The following is a 20351-nucleotide window of genomic DNA, read 5'->3' as shown; positions in this document are numbered from 1 at the left end:
CGTGTTTTATTTCAACTGGAAAATTTTCTGGCAGTGTGAACAGCCCAGGAGTCTCTTCCTTTCCAACTGTCTGTTTTGCTTGAATGCGTGCGCGTCCACGCGCACAACCCCTCTTCCCCCTCTGCATGTCACAAGCTCTGGTCCCGTACAACTACAGGACAAAGGTCTTTTGCAGAAGTTCCTTGTTCATTGGGAGATTTATGAATGGACTGGAAAAATGGCAAAAAACTAACAACACTTTGTCTAGCCAGACCCTGTACATTGATTATTACACTGGCAGTCTGGCTCTGCTTTGTGGGAACCAATGCCTTGCCTAGTTCTGTTTCCATCAGTCTGTTCACCCACGTGTCTTACTACACAACTATTCTAATTAAACCTGCACCTATTCAAGTCCCTATAAATCATCACGATTAATGTGAAAGTTGCACAGAGTAACTAAACACCAACCCTGCAGCTTTAACTAGAGGCTTTTTTTGGACAGTGCAACATTCATAAAATGCTGGAGGAACTAAGCAGCATCTATGGAGGGAAATGAAATATCTATAATTTCTCTCTGATCTGTCAAGTTCCTCCAGCATTTTATGTTTTACTCTAGATTTCCAGCATCTATACAATCTTGACTCCATTTTCAACAGTGAAGATTTGCTCTGTTATATATACAATGAAATGCATTGCTTTGCATCAAATTCACTGGGGGCAGCTCAAGTCACCATGCTTCTGGTACCAAGGTACCATGCCCACAACTTAGTAATCTTAACCCATGTGTTTTTGGAATGTAGGAGGAAACCCATGTGGCCAGTGAGAACACACTCCTTGCAGACAACAGCAGGAATCTTACAGCTACTACTGTAAAGCATTGTTTTAACTGCCATGTTACTGCAATGTTCCAGTACTGACTGTTGCTTCAGAACACTGATTTTGATGTGAAATTACCAGCATTGAATAGGTTGGTAATGGTTAATAAGCCTTACTTCCATAAGTTTTTCCACCCAAAGCAATGGAAGAACAAGTCACAGGGAAATCCAGAACTCCAGTTAGTATCTTCATCTGTACAAAGCAGGTTTGAAAAAAAACACAAGCTTGGTTTATTCCAAGACAGCTATAAAGATGTTCTACTGATCCTTTGGTGTTGATACTTCAGTAAGATGTCCAAAGTAGTTTCACATTAACTAATGGTTAGGGAAAGTTTAGGGGTTACTGTTTGTTAATAGGCCAAACGTGGGCAAATGGAACTCTTAGATGGGTGTCTTGATAGGAACTGCACCATTTGGGCTGAAGGGTCTGCTTCTTTGACTTTGGGGGTTCCAGTTCAGAACCATCACATTGCCCTAGCTCTGAGTGTGGGGCTCTCTTGCATTATATGCACGAGACTGCAACCAAGTCTAATCCATACTGTCTTGGTGGCTGTGCTTTTTTGGAGTGACCTGACGGAGGGATATTTACAGGAAGAGAAGTCTCTAAAACATTGACAGATCTTTCTTTGCAAAGGGAAAATGTGCATCTTTGCAGAAAGTTTCTCGGGGTGCCATACAAACTCCATTAAACATCTGATTTCAGTGTTTTATTGTAAATTTCATCAAAACTTTAAAAAAAAAAGGAACATCCCTGTTCATTCACATTACTGCAAAACGTCTCAGTGCGGCAATATGTCGCAAATGTACCACCTTGGCATAAGCTGATGGGGAGGATGGGGCTAAATATGAGAATGCCACGGATACCGTGAAAATATCTGCACCCTTTGTTCATTCTGAGAACGATGTGGGGACTGGGGAACAAGAATTGGAATAGCTTCCATTCCTGATGGGGTGGGCTGAGCCAGCAGTGGGGAGGACCTGTCACTGTGGATTGTACGCCCCTGCGGCCAATAGCAGATTACGGCGGGTGAAGTGCAGGCCGATAACGGGCGTAGATTTGGTCATGTAGGAGCCCAGCAGCAACTCCTGTGAGTTGTCAGTCAAGTTAATGTGCCCAGTAGCAGTGCTGAAATCATCCGTCTCGAGGTCCTCGAAGGCTTTCACCGTATCCCACATTTTCACAGTATGATCCATGGACCCTGAAACAACAAGGAATAGGTCAGAAGATTCCTTTGCCAGCAGCAAAGCCCCAATTTCATCAGCAGACACACTTCTCCATTGCCCCTGCCATGCTTCAGAACTGTAATGTCAAAGGCACAACAGCCAATAACAACTGGAGCCCCAGTTCCCACGCACTCCCTTTTAACACATTGCAGCCCTGGTTCTCATAATCCCTTTATAACACACCAGAACCCCTATTCAACACTCCTTTTATAACACATCACATTTATTATACTGTTAATTAATATCTATTAAACAAGAATATAAACAGTGTGCTGAACTACTGACTGGAAAAATATTCAGCTAGACAGGCAACATCTGTTAGGAGAGAATCATGACCTTGGATCAGAATTGGTGTGTCAGCTCTTTGTCTCCCACAGAGGCTGTACTACCTGTTGTGCTTTCCTGCAGTTTACATTCCAGTCATTTGCTGCCTGGGCTAATGACCAAGGAAATAACAGCCTGAAAGGTAGCGTGAATCTCACACAACAGCTTGAGAATTTGAATTTAAACAATGTGAAAATAAACAGCTGGCCACAGTGGAAATAGCAGTGAAGCTGCCTTATTACTCAAGAGCTAATGTGACTGCAGACATGTGGTTGAATGTGGGTTTCAGAACCACCAGCTCCTTGGAACAGAAAATGCTGGCAAGGAGCTTAAAGTCTTACCCTGCTGCAAAATGAAGCATCTCACCTGATGCTAAGATTTCCCCGTCACGGCTAAACTTCAGGGCATAGACAGTGTCAGTGTGACCCTTCAGCTCTCCCACAAGAAGCCCGTGCCCGATATCCCACAGCAACACACGCCCATCTGTGGCACCTGAGGCCAGGTACCTGCCGCTTGGAGAAAACACCAGCGAGTGGATCGGCCCCTAAAAGAAAGGAGAGGGCGTTAATGAGGCCGGTCTCAACTAAGCTTCCCACAATCACTAGCAAGGAGCTGCCTACCTTGTGTCCAGTGAGGATTCGGACGCAGTTGCCATTTAGAACATCCCACAGCCGGATGGTCCGGTCTGCAGATCCAGTGACTACATAATTGGAGTTGGGATGAAATCTCGTGCAGGTGACATCCGAGAGATGACCGGAGAATATTCGCAGAGGTTGATAGTGATCTGTCACCCAGAGCCTGAGGGATTGAATGTCCCACGTGTTATTCAAGTTTACAGTACATTGATACACAAGAATTGTCAACTCGAGCAACAATTGGCAGCAATTTGAAATAACGTTGAGCCCTTTGGAAAATCATGAGAGGTCCGGGTATAGAAACTATGAGCCAAATAGTGTTGATTAATGCAGGTGGGTGCCACAGGCCAGAATGGAAATGATGGGTTGAATAGCCTGTTTCCATGTTGATGACCGTGACTCTAAGACGCACTAATTCCGACTGTCACTCACCGTGCCACACGATCATGACCTCCTGAAATGAAGTAGTAGCCATAGGGAGAGAACTGTGTGTCCCACACTGGATAGTTGTGTCCCTTGTAACCCACAAGGCAGGTGAAGGTTTGCAGACTCCATAGCCTCACCGTCCCATCCTCTGAGCTGGACAAAAGGTAATTCCTGAAGAGAGAGGAAGAACAATTCTGCATTCTGTCATACCATCTGTTCTGTCACTGTCTGCTGCTGGCAACACGATAACTTGTCCGTGAATTAAAGTTAAAACAAACTGCTGCTTTTATTCTCTACCTCCTTTCCCCTATCTATCACCTTCAAGAGATACAAGAGATAATTATTCTCTTTGGAGAAAGTAAGACGAAAGGAAATTGGAAGGATGCGCATCGTGCTGAGGGAAGCCCCTCGCATCTGCATATGTCCCAGTACGAGAGGCACAGATGGTACATTTTGCCCAACAAATTATAGGACATTGGAGGCGATGATCAGGAACCCAGTGCCTACAGGGAGATAGAAACTGAAGCAGTGCTTTCAGAGGGATTTGGAGAGGTACTTGAGGGAGAGTAATTTGCAGGGCTTTGGAACAAAGGCACAGAAATTCTGTGGGCTGAAAGACTGACAGGGTCGAATGATCTCCTGTGTTGTAGGAATTTCAGCTGACCGGTGATGATGTGGCATCTGCACTGGACTTTGAGGCAAGTGGTACTGGGTTTGAATCTGGCTGGCCCTTTGCATATTTTCCATCTGTGCTGGGTTGAGCGTCGAGCAAGCAACTCGGCTTCGTAAAAAAAAAACAGACCAAAAAATGCTAACGGGCAAGGTTGCCGTCCGACGCACCACAAGACACAGAAAAGAACAACAACAATGTTCTAGCAATATATCACTTAATCCGGACTGCATTTATGCACCATCAACAAGGACATTAGATGAACAGGAGCACAACATCTTTTGTAAGAGTTTATGGGGAGCTCGCTACCTGTCGGGGCTGAAGCTGGTCCCATACACAGGGCCACCATGTCCTAGCAACATTTTAAACTCGCAGGCAGACTTCTCGTCCATTATCCTCTCCAGCACATCTTCCGACTCCTTGTCGATTAAACTGAGATCTGCAAGAGAAAGGCAAAACATTCAGTCAGCCCGCACTTGCATTGAGACCAGGAGTCACTACGTCCTCTTCCCCCTCCCCCAACAGATTGGGTCTGGACACCTCATGTTATATAAAAACCATCCTGAGTAAGGGGAATGTCCGTTGCTGCTACATGAACCCACAACTTCAAACTGTGTGCCACAGAAATGCAGAGCTCCATGCTGTTGCTCGGAGGTTTGTAAACATATGACAATCTACATACAGAATCTCACTTGAAATTGTACATCGTGGCGAAGCCCAAGGGAAGAGGTGGTATTTGTGTAATAGCAAGTTACTGTTCTCCACTGACACACATTCAGCACCCGACCTGGGAGTGGCAGAGCAGAGTGTGGAGGAGGAAGGAATTGGGAAACAGAACTCCTACAGTAGGTGGTGACAAAATTCTTTCAGTCGGCCCGAGGGAGCTGCTTGTGGCTCAAGAACCAGATCTGAGTTGTGGCTCAGTATGCACAATATATTTCATAGTAGGTCCTGACAGAGTGGCCAAGGGAGGCTTCTGAGGAACCATGAATTCGCTCATGAAGAGATTCTTCATGAACAAAGGACAGCACCTAAACATAAAGGGCCAAATGGACTCCGCTAGATTCAATTGCAGAGGCTGAGGCAGAATGAACAAGCCTACTGAGCCATCATGGGCACTAGCCTCCCCCAACCCCAGCAAGGCCATCTTCAAAAGGCAATGCCTCACGGACCCCGAGCACTCAGGGCAAGCCCTCTTCTTATTTCTACCATCAGGGAGGAAGTACAGGAGCCCGAAGATACACACTCACCAATTCAGAAAGAGCTTCTTGCCTTCCGCCATCAGATTTGTGAATGGACAATGAAACCGTGAACACTACTGCACTATTTTTTCTCTCTTTTTGCACTGATACATATAGATAAATATAAATGCAACTATTTAATTGTAATTCATGGTATATTTTTTGTCCAGCACAACAATAAATTTCATGACATGTCTGTGAGAACAAACCTCACTGATTTTGGTGGGCAAGCGATAAACAATTAGTGAGGGGAAAACCAACATAACCCTGTGTCAAATCACCACTCTTGCAGCCTCCAGCAGAACCATTGCCCTTTCCCGTCCAAGATCTCCGGTTCTGTGCATTTACCTGTGGCCCCTTTGACGCTCCGCAGCTTCTTCGGTGTAATGCTCCACACTCTGACGGTGGAATCAGCAAATCCACCCGCTATCAGACTGGAATCATCCGTGAAATCAACTGCAGTGAGACCCTGCAGCAGGGCAGAACGGGGGATGACAGGTCACTTTGGAAGTGTGCATAACCAAAACATTCTGCGCACAAAATCACAACTGCAACCAGGGTCTTGTATAAATTCAGCAGCAATGATTTTACATTCAATGCTCAGTCAAACTGCATAGAAACAGGCCTTTCAGCCCACTAAGTCCATACAATCAAACAACCATTTACACATCCTACATTAAATCCATTTTATTCTCCCCACAGCCCTATCAAATACCCTCCAAATTCCACTTCTCACCCACACACTAGGGGCAATTTAAAGTGGCCAGTTAACCCCACTGACCCTCACACTTTTGGGATGTTGGAGGGAAAGGCACACAGAGAGCACCTGATTCAGGATCCGAGCCAGTGAAACAGCAGCTCTGCTCACTGTGGCTCTCTGCTGCCCCAATTTAAGCACCGTGAGCCGATCTGCAGTTATTAGACTAGATTAGAATTATTTGTCATATATGCATCAAAGCAAGGCAATGCCTCGTTTGTATCAAATCAAATCTGCGAAGATGGTGTTGGGTTGCAAGGGTGCCATCAGGGTCTTTTTACCTTGTAGTTTCTTAACTCTGTCTGGAAGGATTTCGCATCGTCTGATCATATGTCACTTCTTTCTAAGAGTTGATTTTATTTTTGACCAGTAGAGCCAACCCATCCCCTCCATCTAGCTTTTGATACAAGGTGTATCCTTAGATGGTAAGCTCCCAACAGTGATCTTTCAGCCACTACTCAGTGATGCCCACGTTGTACCTGGCAATCTCTAAACGTGCTGCAGGATCATATTCCTTATATACTGCATGTATTCAAATATAACTCCTTCGGTCCTGTACTCCTCACCCTTTCCAATATTGCCTCTATGTTACATTCCAGTTCATCTCACTGACTGTAATTTTGCCCTATCATCTGCCTGACTTTCCTCAGTCTCACTACACACTGCATCTTACTTGCATACCAACTGCCCCATCCTCAGCCCTATCGTAATGGTTCCCATTCCCCTGCCCAATTAGTTTCAACACTCCCCAACTGCTCTAGCAAACCTGCCCGCAAGGATATTGGTCCCGTTCAGGTTCAGGGGTAACCGGTCCCTTTTTAAAAAAAATATATACATGTCATATCTTCCCCAGAAGAGATCACAATTGTCCAGAAGTCTGGAATCTTTCCCCTGCACCCATTACTTGGCCACACATTCGACTGGGTCTTATGAGCACATTGGGCTGAAAGGGCCTGCGGCTGGAGTGTCTCTAAATATTTTTTTAAAATCAGTGGACCCCTGCATCCCTAACGAAGAGGATTATTAAACACATTGCAATAGATTTGCAAGCTTCTTTTTCTAGGAAATATAGAGGTTGTGTAATTCCTCCTGGGCCAAGACTGTCACGGAGTAGGTCACTAACCTGATAGGCGTTTAGGAAGGTGTAAAAGCAGATGGAAGGTAGACAGTCTGGACCAAGCTTCACCCTCTTTGCAGCTTCCTTCATTATCATTATCTTGTCCAGCTTGTCAGAATCTTTTAGCTCAGGAAGCGGAATTCTTGAGTGGGAAAGAAAGCAGGACTTAAGATTTACGCAGCTTGGGACTTCCTGAGATGTTTAACAGCTATTGAGGAAGGTTTGAAAGGGATCAACATTGTAAAGAAAGAAACACAACTGCCACGTTTGCAACAAGCTCGTATAAAAAGTTTTAATAAATCTATCTTAAAAAAAATATTTTAAAAAATCAAATTATGGTATTGCTTTGCACTGTTGTAACTATATGTGATAATTATGTGGTTTTTGTCAGTTTTAGTCTTGGTCTGTCTTGTGTTTCTGTGATATCATACTGGAGGAACATTGTATCATTTTTTAATGCATTTCTAAATGACAATAAACGAGGACTGAGTGTCCTCACAATCTAATATTGCTTTGGGACGAACATAGCGGCAGTAATAACAACTTCTATTTGTGAAGCACTTGTATAAGGACAAATGCTTCCAAAACCATTTCACAGAAACGTCTCAGCACAAAAAAATGACCAAAAGGGACATTAGGAAAATAGCACAAAGCTTGTCCACCATGATGAGTTTTAATAAGCACCTTAAAATTGAACGAAAGAATTTCAGAGCTTAAGGCCCAGACACCCGAGGTCACAGCTGCTATTGGTGGAACAATTAAATTCTGAATGACTAAGTGAGATGCAATAAAAATAGAGTTGCAGGCTGAGGGAGTTTACCGATAGAAAAGGAGAACGTGAAGAGACTTTGGAGGAAAAAAAGTACCAATCAGACCCAGTCCAATAGTACAAAAACTGAAATGCTGGAAGAACTCAGCCAGTCAGACTGCAACTGTGAAAAGAGAACCAATTAGTGTTTTGAGTCACAGACCCTTCCAGGGAACGAGGGAAGAGTGAGTGTAGGGCAAAATACCCTATCTAGGGCTAGATTAAGACAGATCCGGTGATAAGGAACATGAGCATGGAAGTGGGCGGGTGGGAATCAGCACAAGAGGTCGCTTGTTTGTGACATAGTGCAAAGTTTAAAGAGGACATAGGAAAAAGGGAGAAGGTTCTGAAGAGAGAACATAGGGAGTTAGGCAGGAAGCTGAAGGCAACACCTCCAGAGTAGTAATATTTGGATTGCTGCCTGTGCCACATGCCAGTGAAGGTAAGAATTGGATGATTTGGCAGATTAATGGGTGACTGAAGAACTGGTACAGGGGGCTGGGTTAAAGATTTCTGGTGTGTAGTGAGGAAAACAGAAGGACGGTTGGGAAAAATTGCAGGCAGTCAGTGGGATGAATTAAAGTGTAACAAAGGTTCATTTGCTCTGTGCCATGTCAGATGATGTGGACAATCATGGTTTTTCATAAGCATGATTGCTCTTGGTAAATTTTTCTAGAAAAGTGGTCTGCCACTGCCTTCTTCTGGGCCGTGTCTTTACAAGATGAGCGACCTCAGCCATTGCCAATACTCTTCAGAGGAAGTCTGGCATCAGTGGTTGCATAACCAGGACGTGAAATACACACCAATTGCTCATATGATCACCCAACACCTGCTCACACAGCTTCATGTGACCCTGATTGGGGTGTGGTGACTAAACAGATTCTACACCTTGCCCAAAGGTGACCTGCAGGCTAGTAAGGAGCGTCTTACACCCACTTGGGTAGAAACATATCTCCACCCTGACATGACAGAGGCCAAAATCAAAAAGGGTGATGAATACAGGACTGATTTGAAGACATGCAGTATATGGAATAAGATCTTGCAGCACAGTCAGAGATTGGCAGGTATGATGCTATGGGACAGGCAGGTAGGCAGAAGGCGGCTCTACTGGTAAAAAATAAATGAAATTAAATCCTTTAGAAAAAGGTGACATAGGATCAGACAATGTAGAGTCCTTGTTGGTACAGTTAAGATGTAAAGATAAAAAGTCCCTGATGAGAGTTATACACAGGCCTCTGAACAGTAACCAGGATGTGGGCTTCAACTTTAACAGGAGACAGAAAAAACTTGTCAAAAGGGCAATGTTGCGATAATCATGGAGGATTTCAATATGCAGACAGATTGGGAAAATCTGATTTGGAGCTGGATCCCAAGAGGGAATTTGTAGAATGCCTATAAGATGGGTTTTTTTTAAAAGAGCAGCTTGTCGTTGAGCCCATTAGGGAAATGGCAGCTCTCAACTGGGTGTTATATAATGACCCAGATTTGATTCGGAAGCTTAAAGGAAGATTTAAGCTGCAGTGATCATAATATATATGATAGAATTCACTCTGCAATTTGAGAAGGAGAAGCTAAAATTAGACATATCAGTATTACAGCAGAGTAAAAGGAATTACAGAGGCATGAGAGAGGAGCTGGCCAAAGTTGATTGGAAGGGAACAGTAGAAGAGTTGACAGCAGAGCAGCAATGGCTGGTGTTTCTGGGGGGGAAATTTAGAAGGCACAGGAAAGATATATCCCAAAGCTGAAGATGCACTCTAAGGGGAGGATGAGGCAACCATAACTGACAATTGAAGTCAAAGCAGCTTAAAAGCAAAAGAGAGGACATATAATGTAGAAAAAAATAGTGAAAAGTAGAGGATTGGGAAGCTTTTAAAAACCAACAGAAGGCAAGTAAAAAGCCATAAAAAGAAAAAAAGGTTAAATATGAAGGCAAGCTAGCCAATAACATAAAAGAGGATACCGAAGATTTTTTTCAACTACACAAGGTGTAAAAGAGAAACAAGAGTGGATACCAGACCACTGGAAAATTACACTGGAGGTAGTAACGAGGGACAAAGAAATGGGGGAGGGACAAGACATTAGCAGAATGCCAGAAATGCGAGACTGTCAGGGGGCAGAAGTGAGATGAAAGGTCTGAAGGTACATAAATCACTTAGCCAGATGGTCTACACTCCAAGGTTCTGAAAGATGTAGCTGAAGAGTTTGTGGAAGCAGTAGTAATGATCTTTCAAGAATCACTAGAACCTGGAATGGTTCCTGAGGATTGGAAAATTGCAAATGTCACACCACTCTTTAAGAAGGGAGAGAGGGAGAATAAAGGAAATTATATGTCAGTTAGCCTGACTTCAGATGTTGGAGTCTCTTACTAAGGATGAAATTTCAGGGTACTTGGAGGCACATGGTAATATAGGCAAAGTCAGCATGGCTTCCTTAAGGGGATATCTTTCCTGACAATTCTGTTGGAATTCTTTGAGAAAATAACAGGAAGGGTAGACAAAGGAGTCAGTCAGTGGATGTTGTTTATTAGGATTTTCAGAATGCCTCGACAAGATGTTGCTCACGAGGCTGCATAACAAAATCAGAGCCCAGGAAAGGTACTAGAATGAACAGAATATTGTCTGACTGGCAGGAGGCAAAGAATGGGAATAAAGCAGGCTATTTTTGGTTGGCTGCCAGTGGCTAGAGGTGTGCTGCAGGAGTCAGTGCTGGGACCGCTTCTTTTCACGTTATATGTCAATGATTTGAATGAAGGAATTAATGACTTTGTGATGAAGTTTGCGGACGATACAAAGATAGGTGGAAGGGCAGGCAGTGCTGAGGAAGAAGGGTGTCTGCAGAAGGACTTCGGCAGACTGGGCAAATGCAAGATAACGTAGGGAAGTGCCTGGTTGTGCATGTTGACAGAAGGAATAAAGGTGTGGACTATATTGTAAATATGGGAAAAATTAAAATATCAGATGGACCTTGTGCGTGATTCACTAAAAATTAACTTGCAGGTTGAGTCGGTGCTAAGGAAGGCAAATGCAATATTAACGTTCATTTCGAGAGGACTAGGAGACAAAAGCAAGGGTGTAATGCACAGGCTTTATAAGACATCGGTCAGACCACGCTTGAAGCATTGTGAGCAGCTGTGGGCCTCTCATCTAAGAATGGATGTGCTGTCATAAAGAGAGTCCAGAGGAGGCTCATGAGAATGATCCCAGGAATGAAGGCATTAACATATGAGAGGCGTTTGATAGCTCTGGGCTGCTAGAGTTTTAGAAGAAATCATCATTGAAACCTATCGAATATTGAAAGGTCTGGATGGAGTGGATGTTCTCTATAGTTGGGGAGTCTAAGACCACAGGGCAGAGCCTCAGAATTGAGGGACATCCATTTAGAATAGAAATGAGGAAAAATTTCTTTAGCTAGAGGGTGGCGAATCTGTGGAATTCTTTGCAACATGTGGCTGTGTAAGCCAAGTTATTGGGTATATTTACAGGGAGAAGGCAGGAGAATAGAGCTGAGAGGGATAATAAATCAACTATGATGGAATGGCGGAGGAGACTCAATGGGCAAAATGGTCCAACTCTGCTCCTATGTCTTATTTAAAGAAACAAGGAAAAGGAGCTTAAGTAAGGCAATGAGAACTGATGTGAGCCGAAGCTGTAAAATTCAATGTTCATTCCAGAAAGTTGCAAAGTGTGAGGAAAGATAAAATGTTGTTCTAGCTTACAAATTAAGCCTCACTGTAGCTGCGGAGGAGGCTGTAGAAAGACAAGTGGGAATGGGAATGGGACTGATAGTCAAAGTAGTGTGCTACAGAAAGCTCAGGATCACCACTCTGAATTGAGTGTATTTGCTCCCAGAGTGATCGATCACCCAATCTGTGTGGTTTCTCCAGTGTAGAGAAGTCCACGTTATGAACACCAAATGCAGTACAGTAGACTGAAAGTGCACATGATTCACTGCTTCAGCTGGAGTATTTCGGCCCCTGGATGGTAGGAAGGGGTATAAACTGATTTTGCATCTCTTCAGGTTGCATGGGAGGATGCCTTGAGACAGGAAATTGATGGGGAACAGAAGAGAGAATGATGAAGTGATCAAAACCTGGAAAATGCAGAAAGAAGTGAGGGGAAGATGTGAGTGAAAATGGGATCAAGTTGGAAGCGGTAGAAATTGTGAAAGATGTGTTGAACGTGAAGGCTGTTGGCATAGAAGCCGAAGCAAGGAGGACCCCTTTGTTTCGTCCCGGGTAGAGGGGGTAAGAGCACGCATGCAGAAAGCAGAAGAAATACAGTTGAGATCCATTCAGTACAGTCGAGGGGAAGTCATGATTCAGGACAGAGAACATATCTGAGGCAGTAGAGTGGAAGCCACAACAAATGTAACAGAAGGAAAGGAGTTTGGAAAAGGACTGATATCCTTACAGAAAGCTGGGTGAGAGGATGCAGTTAGGTACCTGTGGGATTCAGTGGGTTTGTATAATGGTGCCAATGAACATAGGGGTTTAGGTGACGAAGACCTGGTGTGTTCAGACATGGAGTGCAGAGGTTATGAATGGCCCAAGTTTACCAGGAGCAGAACAAAGCACAAACACAAAGAATTCTGCAGATGCTTTAAATCTTGAGAAACACACACACAACATTCTGGAGGAACTCAGCATGCCAGGCAGCATTTATTGAGGGGAATAAACAGTTGACAAGTCGGGCCAGGTCATGAAGGGTCTCAACCTGAAACATTGATTGTTTATTCTCCTCCGTAAATCCTGTCTGTCTTGCTGAGTTCCTCCAGAAATATGTGTGTGTGTGTGTGTATGTAACAAAGCAGGCTGGACAGGAGAGTGCTGGGGTCATTAACTCTGGATGTAACAGAGCCATGCACCAAGGCTTCTGCAGATGAGCTAGGTAGAGCGTGGATGGGACATGTTACAGGGGTGAAAGTAGCTGATCACAGTGATCTCAGTCAAGTGCACTAGCCATAATGTCACGAATGACACTTTAGGTTAAAGACCAGGTCTCATCATTCTGAAACCCGCACATTTTAATTTGCATCATTTTATAAAACTGCTTCTCATCTGCTGATTGTGCACAGAACAGTTGCCAGTTGACTAGCTTTGGACACAATGTAACATTGGCAGACTCAACATTTAATAATCAGAAGTGTACCCAATGCAGGAGTGTTTGATGGGTTAGCGTAGAGTGTACCTCTCATCTTCCCCTACCTTGGTGTACTGATGTGGTGAAGTTTTCGGTATGGCAAGCAAAACTAAATTTTGCCCTGTACTTCAGTATAAGTGACGACAATAAACCAATAACCTAACCTGGAGTGAGTGATGAAATAGTGTAGGGGGAATTTTAATAGCAACAGGGTCTCGGGAATGAAAAATCTCCTGTCCTAATTAACAACACTGTCATTTGAAAACACCCTCTCTTTAGAATTGTTTTTAAATGGCACTGAATGAGTAAAAGGCTCATCTCGAGGAAATCTGCAGATGCTAGAATTTCAAGCCACACACACAAAAAATGCTGGTGAACGCAACAGGCCAGGCAGCATCTCTAGGAAGAGGTACAGTCGATGTTTCGGACCGAGACCCTTCGTCAGGACTAACTGAAAGAAGAGATAGCAAGAGATTTGAAAGTGGGAGGGGGAGATCCAAAGTGATAGAAGAAGACAGGAGGGGGAGGGATGGAGCTAAGAGCTGGAAAGCTGATTGGCAAAAGGGATACCAGGCCGGAGAAGGGAGAGGATCATGGGGCGGAAGGCCAAGGGAGAAAGAAAGGTGGGGGGAAACCCAGAGGATGGGCAAGGAGTTATAGTGTGAGGGACAGAGGGAGGAAAAAAACAGAGGAAAAAAGTGGGGAAAGAATGAATGAATAATAAATAAATAACAGGTGGGGCACGAAGGGGAGATGGGGCATTAACGGAAGTTAGAGAAGTCAATGTTCATGCCATCAGGTTGGAGGCTACCCAGACGGAATATAAGATGTTGTTCCTCCAACCTGAGTGTGGCTTCATCTTTACAGTAGAGGAGGCTGCGGATAGACATATCAGAATGGGAATGGGACGTGGAACTAAAATGTGTGGCCACGGGGAGATTCTGCTTTCTCTGGCGGACAGAGTGTAGGTGTTCAGCGAAACGGTCTCCCAGTCTGCGTCGGGTCTTGCCAATATATAGAAGGCCGCATCGGAGCACCGGACGCAGTATATCACCCCAGCCGACTCACAGGTGAAGTGTGACCTCACCTGGAAGGACTGTCTGGAGCCCTGAATGGTGGTAAGGGAGGAAGTGTAAGGGCATGTGTAGCACTTGTTCCTCTTACAAGGATAAGTGCCGGGAGGGAGATCGATGGGAAGGGATGGGGGGGACGAATGGACAAGGGAGTCGCGTAGGGAGCGATCCCTGCGGAAAGCAAAAAGTGGGGGAGGGAAAGATGTGCTTGGTGGTGGGATTCTATTGGAGGTGGCGGAAGTTATGGAGAATTATATGTTGGACCCGGAGGCTGGTGGGGTGGTAGGTGAGGACCAGGGGAACCCTATTCCTAGTGGGGTGGTGGGAAGATGGAGTGAGAGCAGATGTGCGTGAAATGGGAGAGATGTGTTTGAGAGCAGAGTTGATGGTGGAGGAAGGGAAACCCCTTTCTTTAAAAAAGGGTATTTCCTTCGTCCTGGAATGAAAAGCCTCACCCTGAGAGCAGACACGGCGGAGATGGAGGAATTACGAGAAGGGGATGGCATTTTTGCAAGAGACAGGGTGGGAAGAGGAATAGTCCAGGTAGCTGTGAGAGTCTGTAGGCTTGTAGTAGACATCAGTAGATAAGCTGTCTCCAGAGATAGAGACAGAAACAGAAAGATCAAGAAAGGAGAGAGAGGTGTCGGAAATGAACCAGGTAAACTTGAGGGCAGAGTGAAAGTTGGAGGCAAAGTTAAGGAAGTCAACGAGCTTAGCATGCGTGCAGGAAGCAGCGCCAATGCAGTTGTCGATGTAGCGGAGGAAAAGTGGGGAACAGATACCAGTATAGGCTTGAAACATGGATTGTTCCACAAAACCAACAAAAAGGTAGGCATAGCTGGGACCCATACGGGTGCCCATAGCTACACCTTTAGTTTGGAGGAAGTGGGAGGAGCCAAAGGAGAAATTATTAAGAGTAAGGACAAATTCCGATAGACCGAGGAGAGTGGCTCATCTGTTACAGCGAAACATCATCCTGACAGGACCATAACTGCTCGATCAGCTGCAACTGAGGGGTGTAATTGTCAGACCTGTTCTGTGGAGGGGCATTGGGGTCCTGCTTCTTGCTCTTTGCTCCTAGACTGTCCTTTTTTGGCTTCTTCTTCTTCGGTTTCCCCTCCTCATTTTCTCCTTCCTCATCTTCGTCATCGAGAGGCAGCTCAATCTCAGGCTCCTTCAACAGCCCGAAGAACACCTGTCAAGATTTTGGCAAGTTATCTTGGTGCCACCTCCTGTTCCCCACTGGATGCACAGTACTAGACTGTAGCTCCTCACTCTGGGTGCTCAAGGTTAGTAACACAACAACGGCAAATGAAAACACAGAACACTGGAAAAACACACAAGAGTAGCAAAATTCAGAGAAACCCCTACATGCTCCCTTCCCCCTGCTTCAGTTAGTTGCCATTCCCCTAGATGGAAACCAAAGCCCCACCAATCTTGTAAAGAATGGCAACTAGGATCCGATGTCAGAGTAGTACAGCACTGAAACAGGCCCCATCACGTCCATGCCAACCTATTCAGCCATCTATATTAATCCCATTTGCCTGCAGTAGCCCCATTTACTTCTCTGCCTTGCCCGCTTAAAAACCTCTTAAACTGAGCAATTGTATCAGATTCCACCTCCCCTGACAGCACGTTCCAATTATCAGTCACACTAAAAAATGTATCCTTTAAATCTCTAACCTTGGATCCTCTTGTTTTTGATACTCTCTGTTTTTGAGAGGATCTATCCTACAATAAGATAGGCACATGGACGATAGAAAAATGGAGGGCTACATGGGAAGAAAGGGTTAGATTGATCCTAGAGTTGGTTAAAAGGCTGGTACGACATCATGGGCCGTACTGTACTGTTCTATAACCTTTTAGAACAGTATAAAGGTCTGGTTGTCCATTAGCCTCCTTTGCTCCAGGGAAAATAATCCCAACCTATCAAACCCCTTCCAGTAACTGGAGTGCTCCAATCCAGGCAACATCCTGGTGAAACGCCTCTGCACTCTCTCCACTACAACAAGATCCTAGCTACAGCACGGTGACCAGAACGACAATACTCTAGTGTTTTACGTGTTGCAGTACAACTTCCCATCTTTGGCATTCTGTGCCCCAGCCTACGAATGCAAGTATGACATATGCCTTCTTTAGCATCCTATCTATCTGCTTATGATGCCACTTTCAAGAGAATTAAGATTTGAACCCCAAGCTCCCACTATTCAACACTTTAATGCTCAATCATTTACTGTATACATCCTATCCCATCTGACTTCCCAAAGTACACTTGTTGGGAATAAATTCAATCTGCTGGTGCTCTGACCCACTTTCCATCTGATCTATATGTAACATCCACAAACTTACTAATCAAACCTCCTACGTTCACATTTCTACTGACCCTCAAGAGAACGGGAACGGGCCTAGAATTCACCACTGGCTCTCCAGAGAATGGGAACTCAGGTCCGGAACTCCCTACTGATCCCACGAAGAATGAAGACTACCAAGTGCCCACCTTGGTTTTATTGGCCTCCCTCTTGGCCTCGCCTGCCATTCCTCCAGACGTTAACTCAATCTGCTGCTTGCTCCTGGGCATGCCGTCAAAGACGTCGATGAACAGGTGCTCCTGCACGATGTTCCAGATCTGGTTGTTGTGCCTCTCCTGCAGGTGGCGTTTCAGGCACTGGTAGGAGTCGCGCGAGATGCGCAGCACAAACTTGCTGGTGCGGAAGTCTAGGACCGTCTCGTTACCCTGCATGTGTTCTTTCTTGGATAGCCCAGCCAGCACTCGCAGGTCATCCTGGTAGTAACCTTCCTGATCTCCATGGTACCTGCAATAAACCATGTCACAGGTTAATAGTGCATTTACAAGGAGCACTAAGCAAGAAAGCAGCAATCAACAGCCCCATCATCCGGGCCATGCTCTCTTCTGACCACCAGCGTCAGGAACAATTATTAAACTACAAACATCAGGGTCCTGAACCGGCAGGGACAACTTCACTCACCACAACTCTGAACTGATTCCACAACCTACAGACTCATTTCCAAGATAATTAAGGAAAATAAAGAAATACAACAAAATTTATGAAAAACTATACACGAGGCGCCACAGTAGCATGACGCTATTACAGCTCGGGGCATTGGAGTTCTGATTTCAATTCCGACGCTGTCTGTAAGAAGTTTGTACATTTTCCCTGTGATTCAAGGGATTTCACCAGAGTGCTCCAGATTCCTCCCACACACCAAAGACGTACCGGCTAGTAGGTTAACTGGTTATTATAAACTGTCCTGGGATTCGGCTAGGGTTAAACATGCGGGTCGCTGGGCGGCATAGCTCGCTGGGTCGGAAGGGCCCATTCCATGTTGCATTTATAAAGATACATATATAAGTAGTGACAACAACCATTGTGCAAAAGGCGGCAATATTGTGTCCCATTATTGCTCATTGTTCCAGACTCCAGTGGGTATACACTAATCTAACTCTATTTGATAAGCATGCCCAATCTTACTAAAATAGCCAACAGATTCACTTAAGAACACGCTTCTCTGCCAGGCCCCCCTCTCAATGTTCATCATCATGACCTGGGAGATCATGGTCTCCACAACCATGATTGTTCTCAGCAAATTTTTCTACAGAAATGGTTCGCCATTCCCTTCTTCTAGGCAGTGCCTTTAGAAGATGGGTGACTCCAGCCATAATCAATACTTTTCAGAGACTGTCTGCCCGGTGACCCTGATCAGTTGGGGGGGGGGTTTAAGCAGGGGCTACACCTTTCCCAAAGTTGACCCGCAGACTAGCAGAGGGAAGGAGCGCCTTACACCTCCTTTGGTAGAGACGCATCTCCACCCTGCCCAAAACTGTCTCGAAAAATCGAGAATGGGGTGGAATAGGCATTCTCCTGTAGGAAACGTAACCTTGCCAGGTTGCGCACTGCGTGAAATCACGGCTCATTAATGCTGCAGTGTAACAGAACCAATTAACAAAGAAAGGGATAGGAACTGGGGCAATTTGGTGGTAGCCCATGAGTGACACACCTTCATATAGATTCCTTTAAAACCATTGTCCTTCCCAAAAGTTTCCTAAATGAGGTGTAACTGAAACCGCCTCACTTGCTCCCGTAATATCAGATTACCCATTTAGAAATGGAACCATCTCTATTTTGCATATGCTTACATAAGAGACGCTGACCAATAACTGAGTGGTATTGAGGACTGCGACAGATGACATTGTCCACGGGGGCCCTGATATTCCACTTCTGGAATTTCATACTGTGGAGTGCAAAAGCACAGGGAAACCTTTAAAGTTAGCTACCAGATATAATTTCCACCTATCATCTCCCAGCTTCTCACTTCATCTCCCCGTCCCTCACCTACCTGCCTTTCCCCACCACCTTAGTAACACATACAAAATGCTGGATGAACTCAGCAGGTCAGGCAGCATCAAGAGTCCTGATGAAGGGTCTTGGCCTCAAACGTCATTTCCATAGATGTTATGTGACCTGCCGAGTCCCTCCAGCATTTTGTGAGTGTATGTTGCTCTGCATTTCCAGCATCTGCACAATCTCTTGTGTCTATGATTCATCTATCACCTGCCAGCTTGTAGTCCTTCCCCTCCCTCAACTTTCTCATTCTGGCATCCTCCCCCTTCTTTACCAGTCCCGTTGAAGGGTCTCAGCCCGAAACGTCAACCCCCTATAGACGTTGCCTGGCCTGAGTTTCTCCAGCACTGTGTGTATTCAGAGCAAGGGCTGATCCAGTCACAGGAGGGGTTCTTGGCTGGAAACTACTCCCAGCTGCCTCTGTACCCCCACACAGAAGCAGACATGCAACACAGATACCAGACTACATTAACTCTCAATGTGGAACAAATACTATGCCTCCTCTTTCTGCTTCAGCCACAAGGGTCCATACATTAACACTATGCTATTTACCCATCACACTGTGCCATGCACTATATCAGATTGTTTTGGGTTGAAGCCTTACATCAGGACCCTGTCTGTCCTTGTGCAGGGTTTCAGCCTGAACTATGGACAATTGCTTTCCCCTCACAGATGCTGCTCGACCCGATGGGTTCCTCCAGAAAACTGTTTTGTGCACTATCATTGACCCGTGACGTTGTGTTGCTGAGCTGCACTCATGCTCGGTAAGGAGTTCAAACACTGACACGGTGTTCCACACACCGCACCGTGAGACTGTGTACGAGAGCTGAGCTATTGAAGTGTCAAGACTTGTTTGGGTCCCAGGAATGGGTTTACACGCTGACAGTGTTTCACACACCATTGTTGTCCTGTGAGACAAGTGTCAGACGTGCTTGGGCTCCGAGCAAGGGGTTTGTAACACATTGACGCTATGCTGACCTCTGGAAGAAGTGCCGGGCCTCACGTTCGTGCTCGTTGTAGACCAGCTCCAGGTACAGATGCACGAACACCGGGTACAGCAAGCTGGCCAGTTCGGCTTTCAGCGCGTCCAGCGCCGCCTCGATGAAAGCCTTCAGGCCGCTGTAGTACTCCTCGTAGAGGCTGGGGTCTCCCTGGTTGCTGTAGGCCGACAGCACCGAACTGACGTCGGGCTGGTGCACTGAATCGGGGCCGCGGGGACCGGCCGTTCTCATCGCATCGTCCAGCGCCTCCTGCACGCTGGCCTCCCGCCGCAGCGTCTCCTCGGCCTCGCGGAAGCGGTTCTTCTTCAGGAACTGGAGCACGGCGAGCAAGGTCTGGCGCTCGCTGAGCTCGGGGCCGGGACCCGCCGCCGGCCTGCCTCCCTCCCCCGGGCTCTCCGCCGTCTCCGTCTTCACCGCCAGCGTTGGCGACGGGCTGGGCGACGGCGAGGGCGCCGGAGAAGCAGCGGCGACGGCGGGGGCCGGGGTGGGAGTCGGGGTAGAGGTGGGCGCCGCGGAGACAGCGGGACTCGGGCTCGGCCCGTCACTCGGCGGCTCCGGCACCGCCGCCATTTTCACCATCTGCCGCTTTTTACGACACCCGACCGCACTTATAGAAGTGGGCTCTCACTTTACGGTAGTGCTGGCACAGTTCCCAGCTACTCTTTACGACACTTAAGGCGATACGAATTTCCTTTACAGTTTGAAGATCAATTAAAGGG

The 20351-nt window shown here is 45.9% G+C and overlaps 1 protein-coding gene across 1 annotated transcript; it reads right to left on the bottom strand.

Annotated features, from left to right (window-relative positions):
• Positions 1-131: 131 nt before the first annotated feature.
• On the bottom strand, positions 132-20211 carry taf5 (TAF5 RNA polymerase II, TATA box binding protein (TBP)-associated factor). The gene is made up of 10 exons (XM_063071425.1): positions 19610-20211; positions 16768-17083; positions 15302-15465; positions 7255-7390; positions 5723-5843; positions 4443-4572; positions 3470-3634; positions 3023-3200; positions 2769-2946; positions 132-2053 (listed from the first exon to the last, which is right to left on the bottom strand). The coding sequence occupies exons 1-10, from the start codon at positions 20209-20211 to the stop codon at positions 1836-1838; spliced, it is 2208 nt and encodes a 735-aa protein (XP_062927495.1). The 3' UTR covers positions 132-1835.
• Between the last annotated feature and the right edge of the window lie 140 nt (positions 20212-20351).

This window comes from Mobula hypostoma, chromosome 19, assembly GCF_963921235.1.
Source record: "Mobula hypostoma chromosome 19, sMobHyp1.1, whole genome shotgun sequence".
In the NCBI taxonomy this organism is placed as follows: domain Eukaryota; kingdom Metazoa; phylum Chordata; class Chondrichthyes; order Myliobatiformes; family Myliobatidae; genus Mobula; species Mobula hypostoma.
Note: the sequence above shows the minus strand (reverse complement) of the source record. Positions and strands in the feature narration are given on the sequence as shown.

Coding starts and splice junctions, on each gene's coding strand:
- taf5 (XM_063071425.1), bottom strand. CDS start 20,211: ATGGTGAAAATGGCGGCGGTGCCGGAGCCGCCGAGTGACGGGCCGAGC. Junction 4,573..5,722: donor GAGCGTCAAAGGGGCCACAG/GTAAATGCACAG, acceptor TTTCTCTTGCAG/ATCTCAGTTTAATCGACAAG. Junction 3,201..3,469: donor GGTCATGATCGTGTGGCACG/GTGAGTGACAGT, acceptor TCAATCCCTCAG/GCTCTGGGTGACAGATCACT.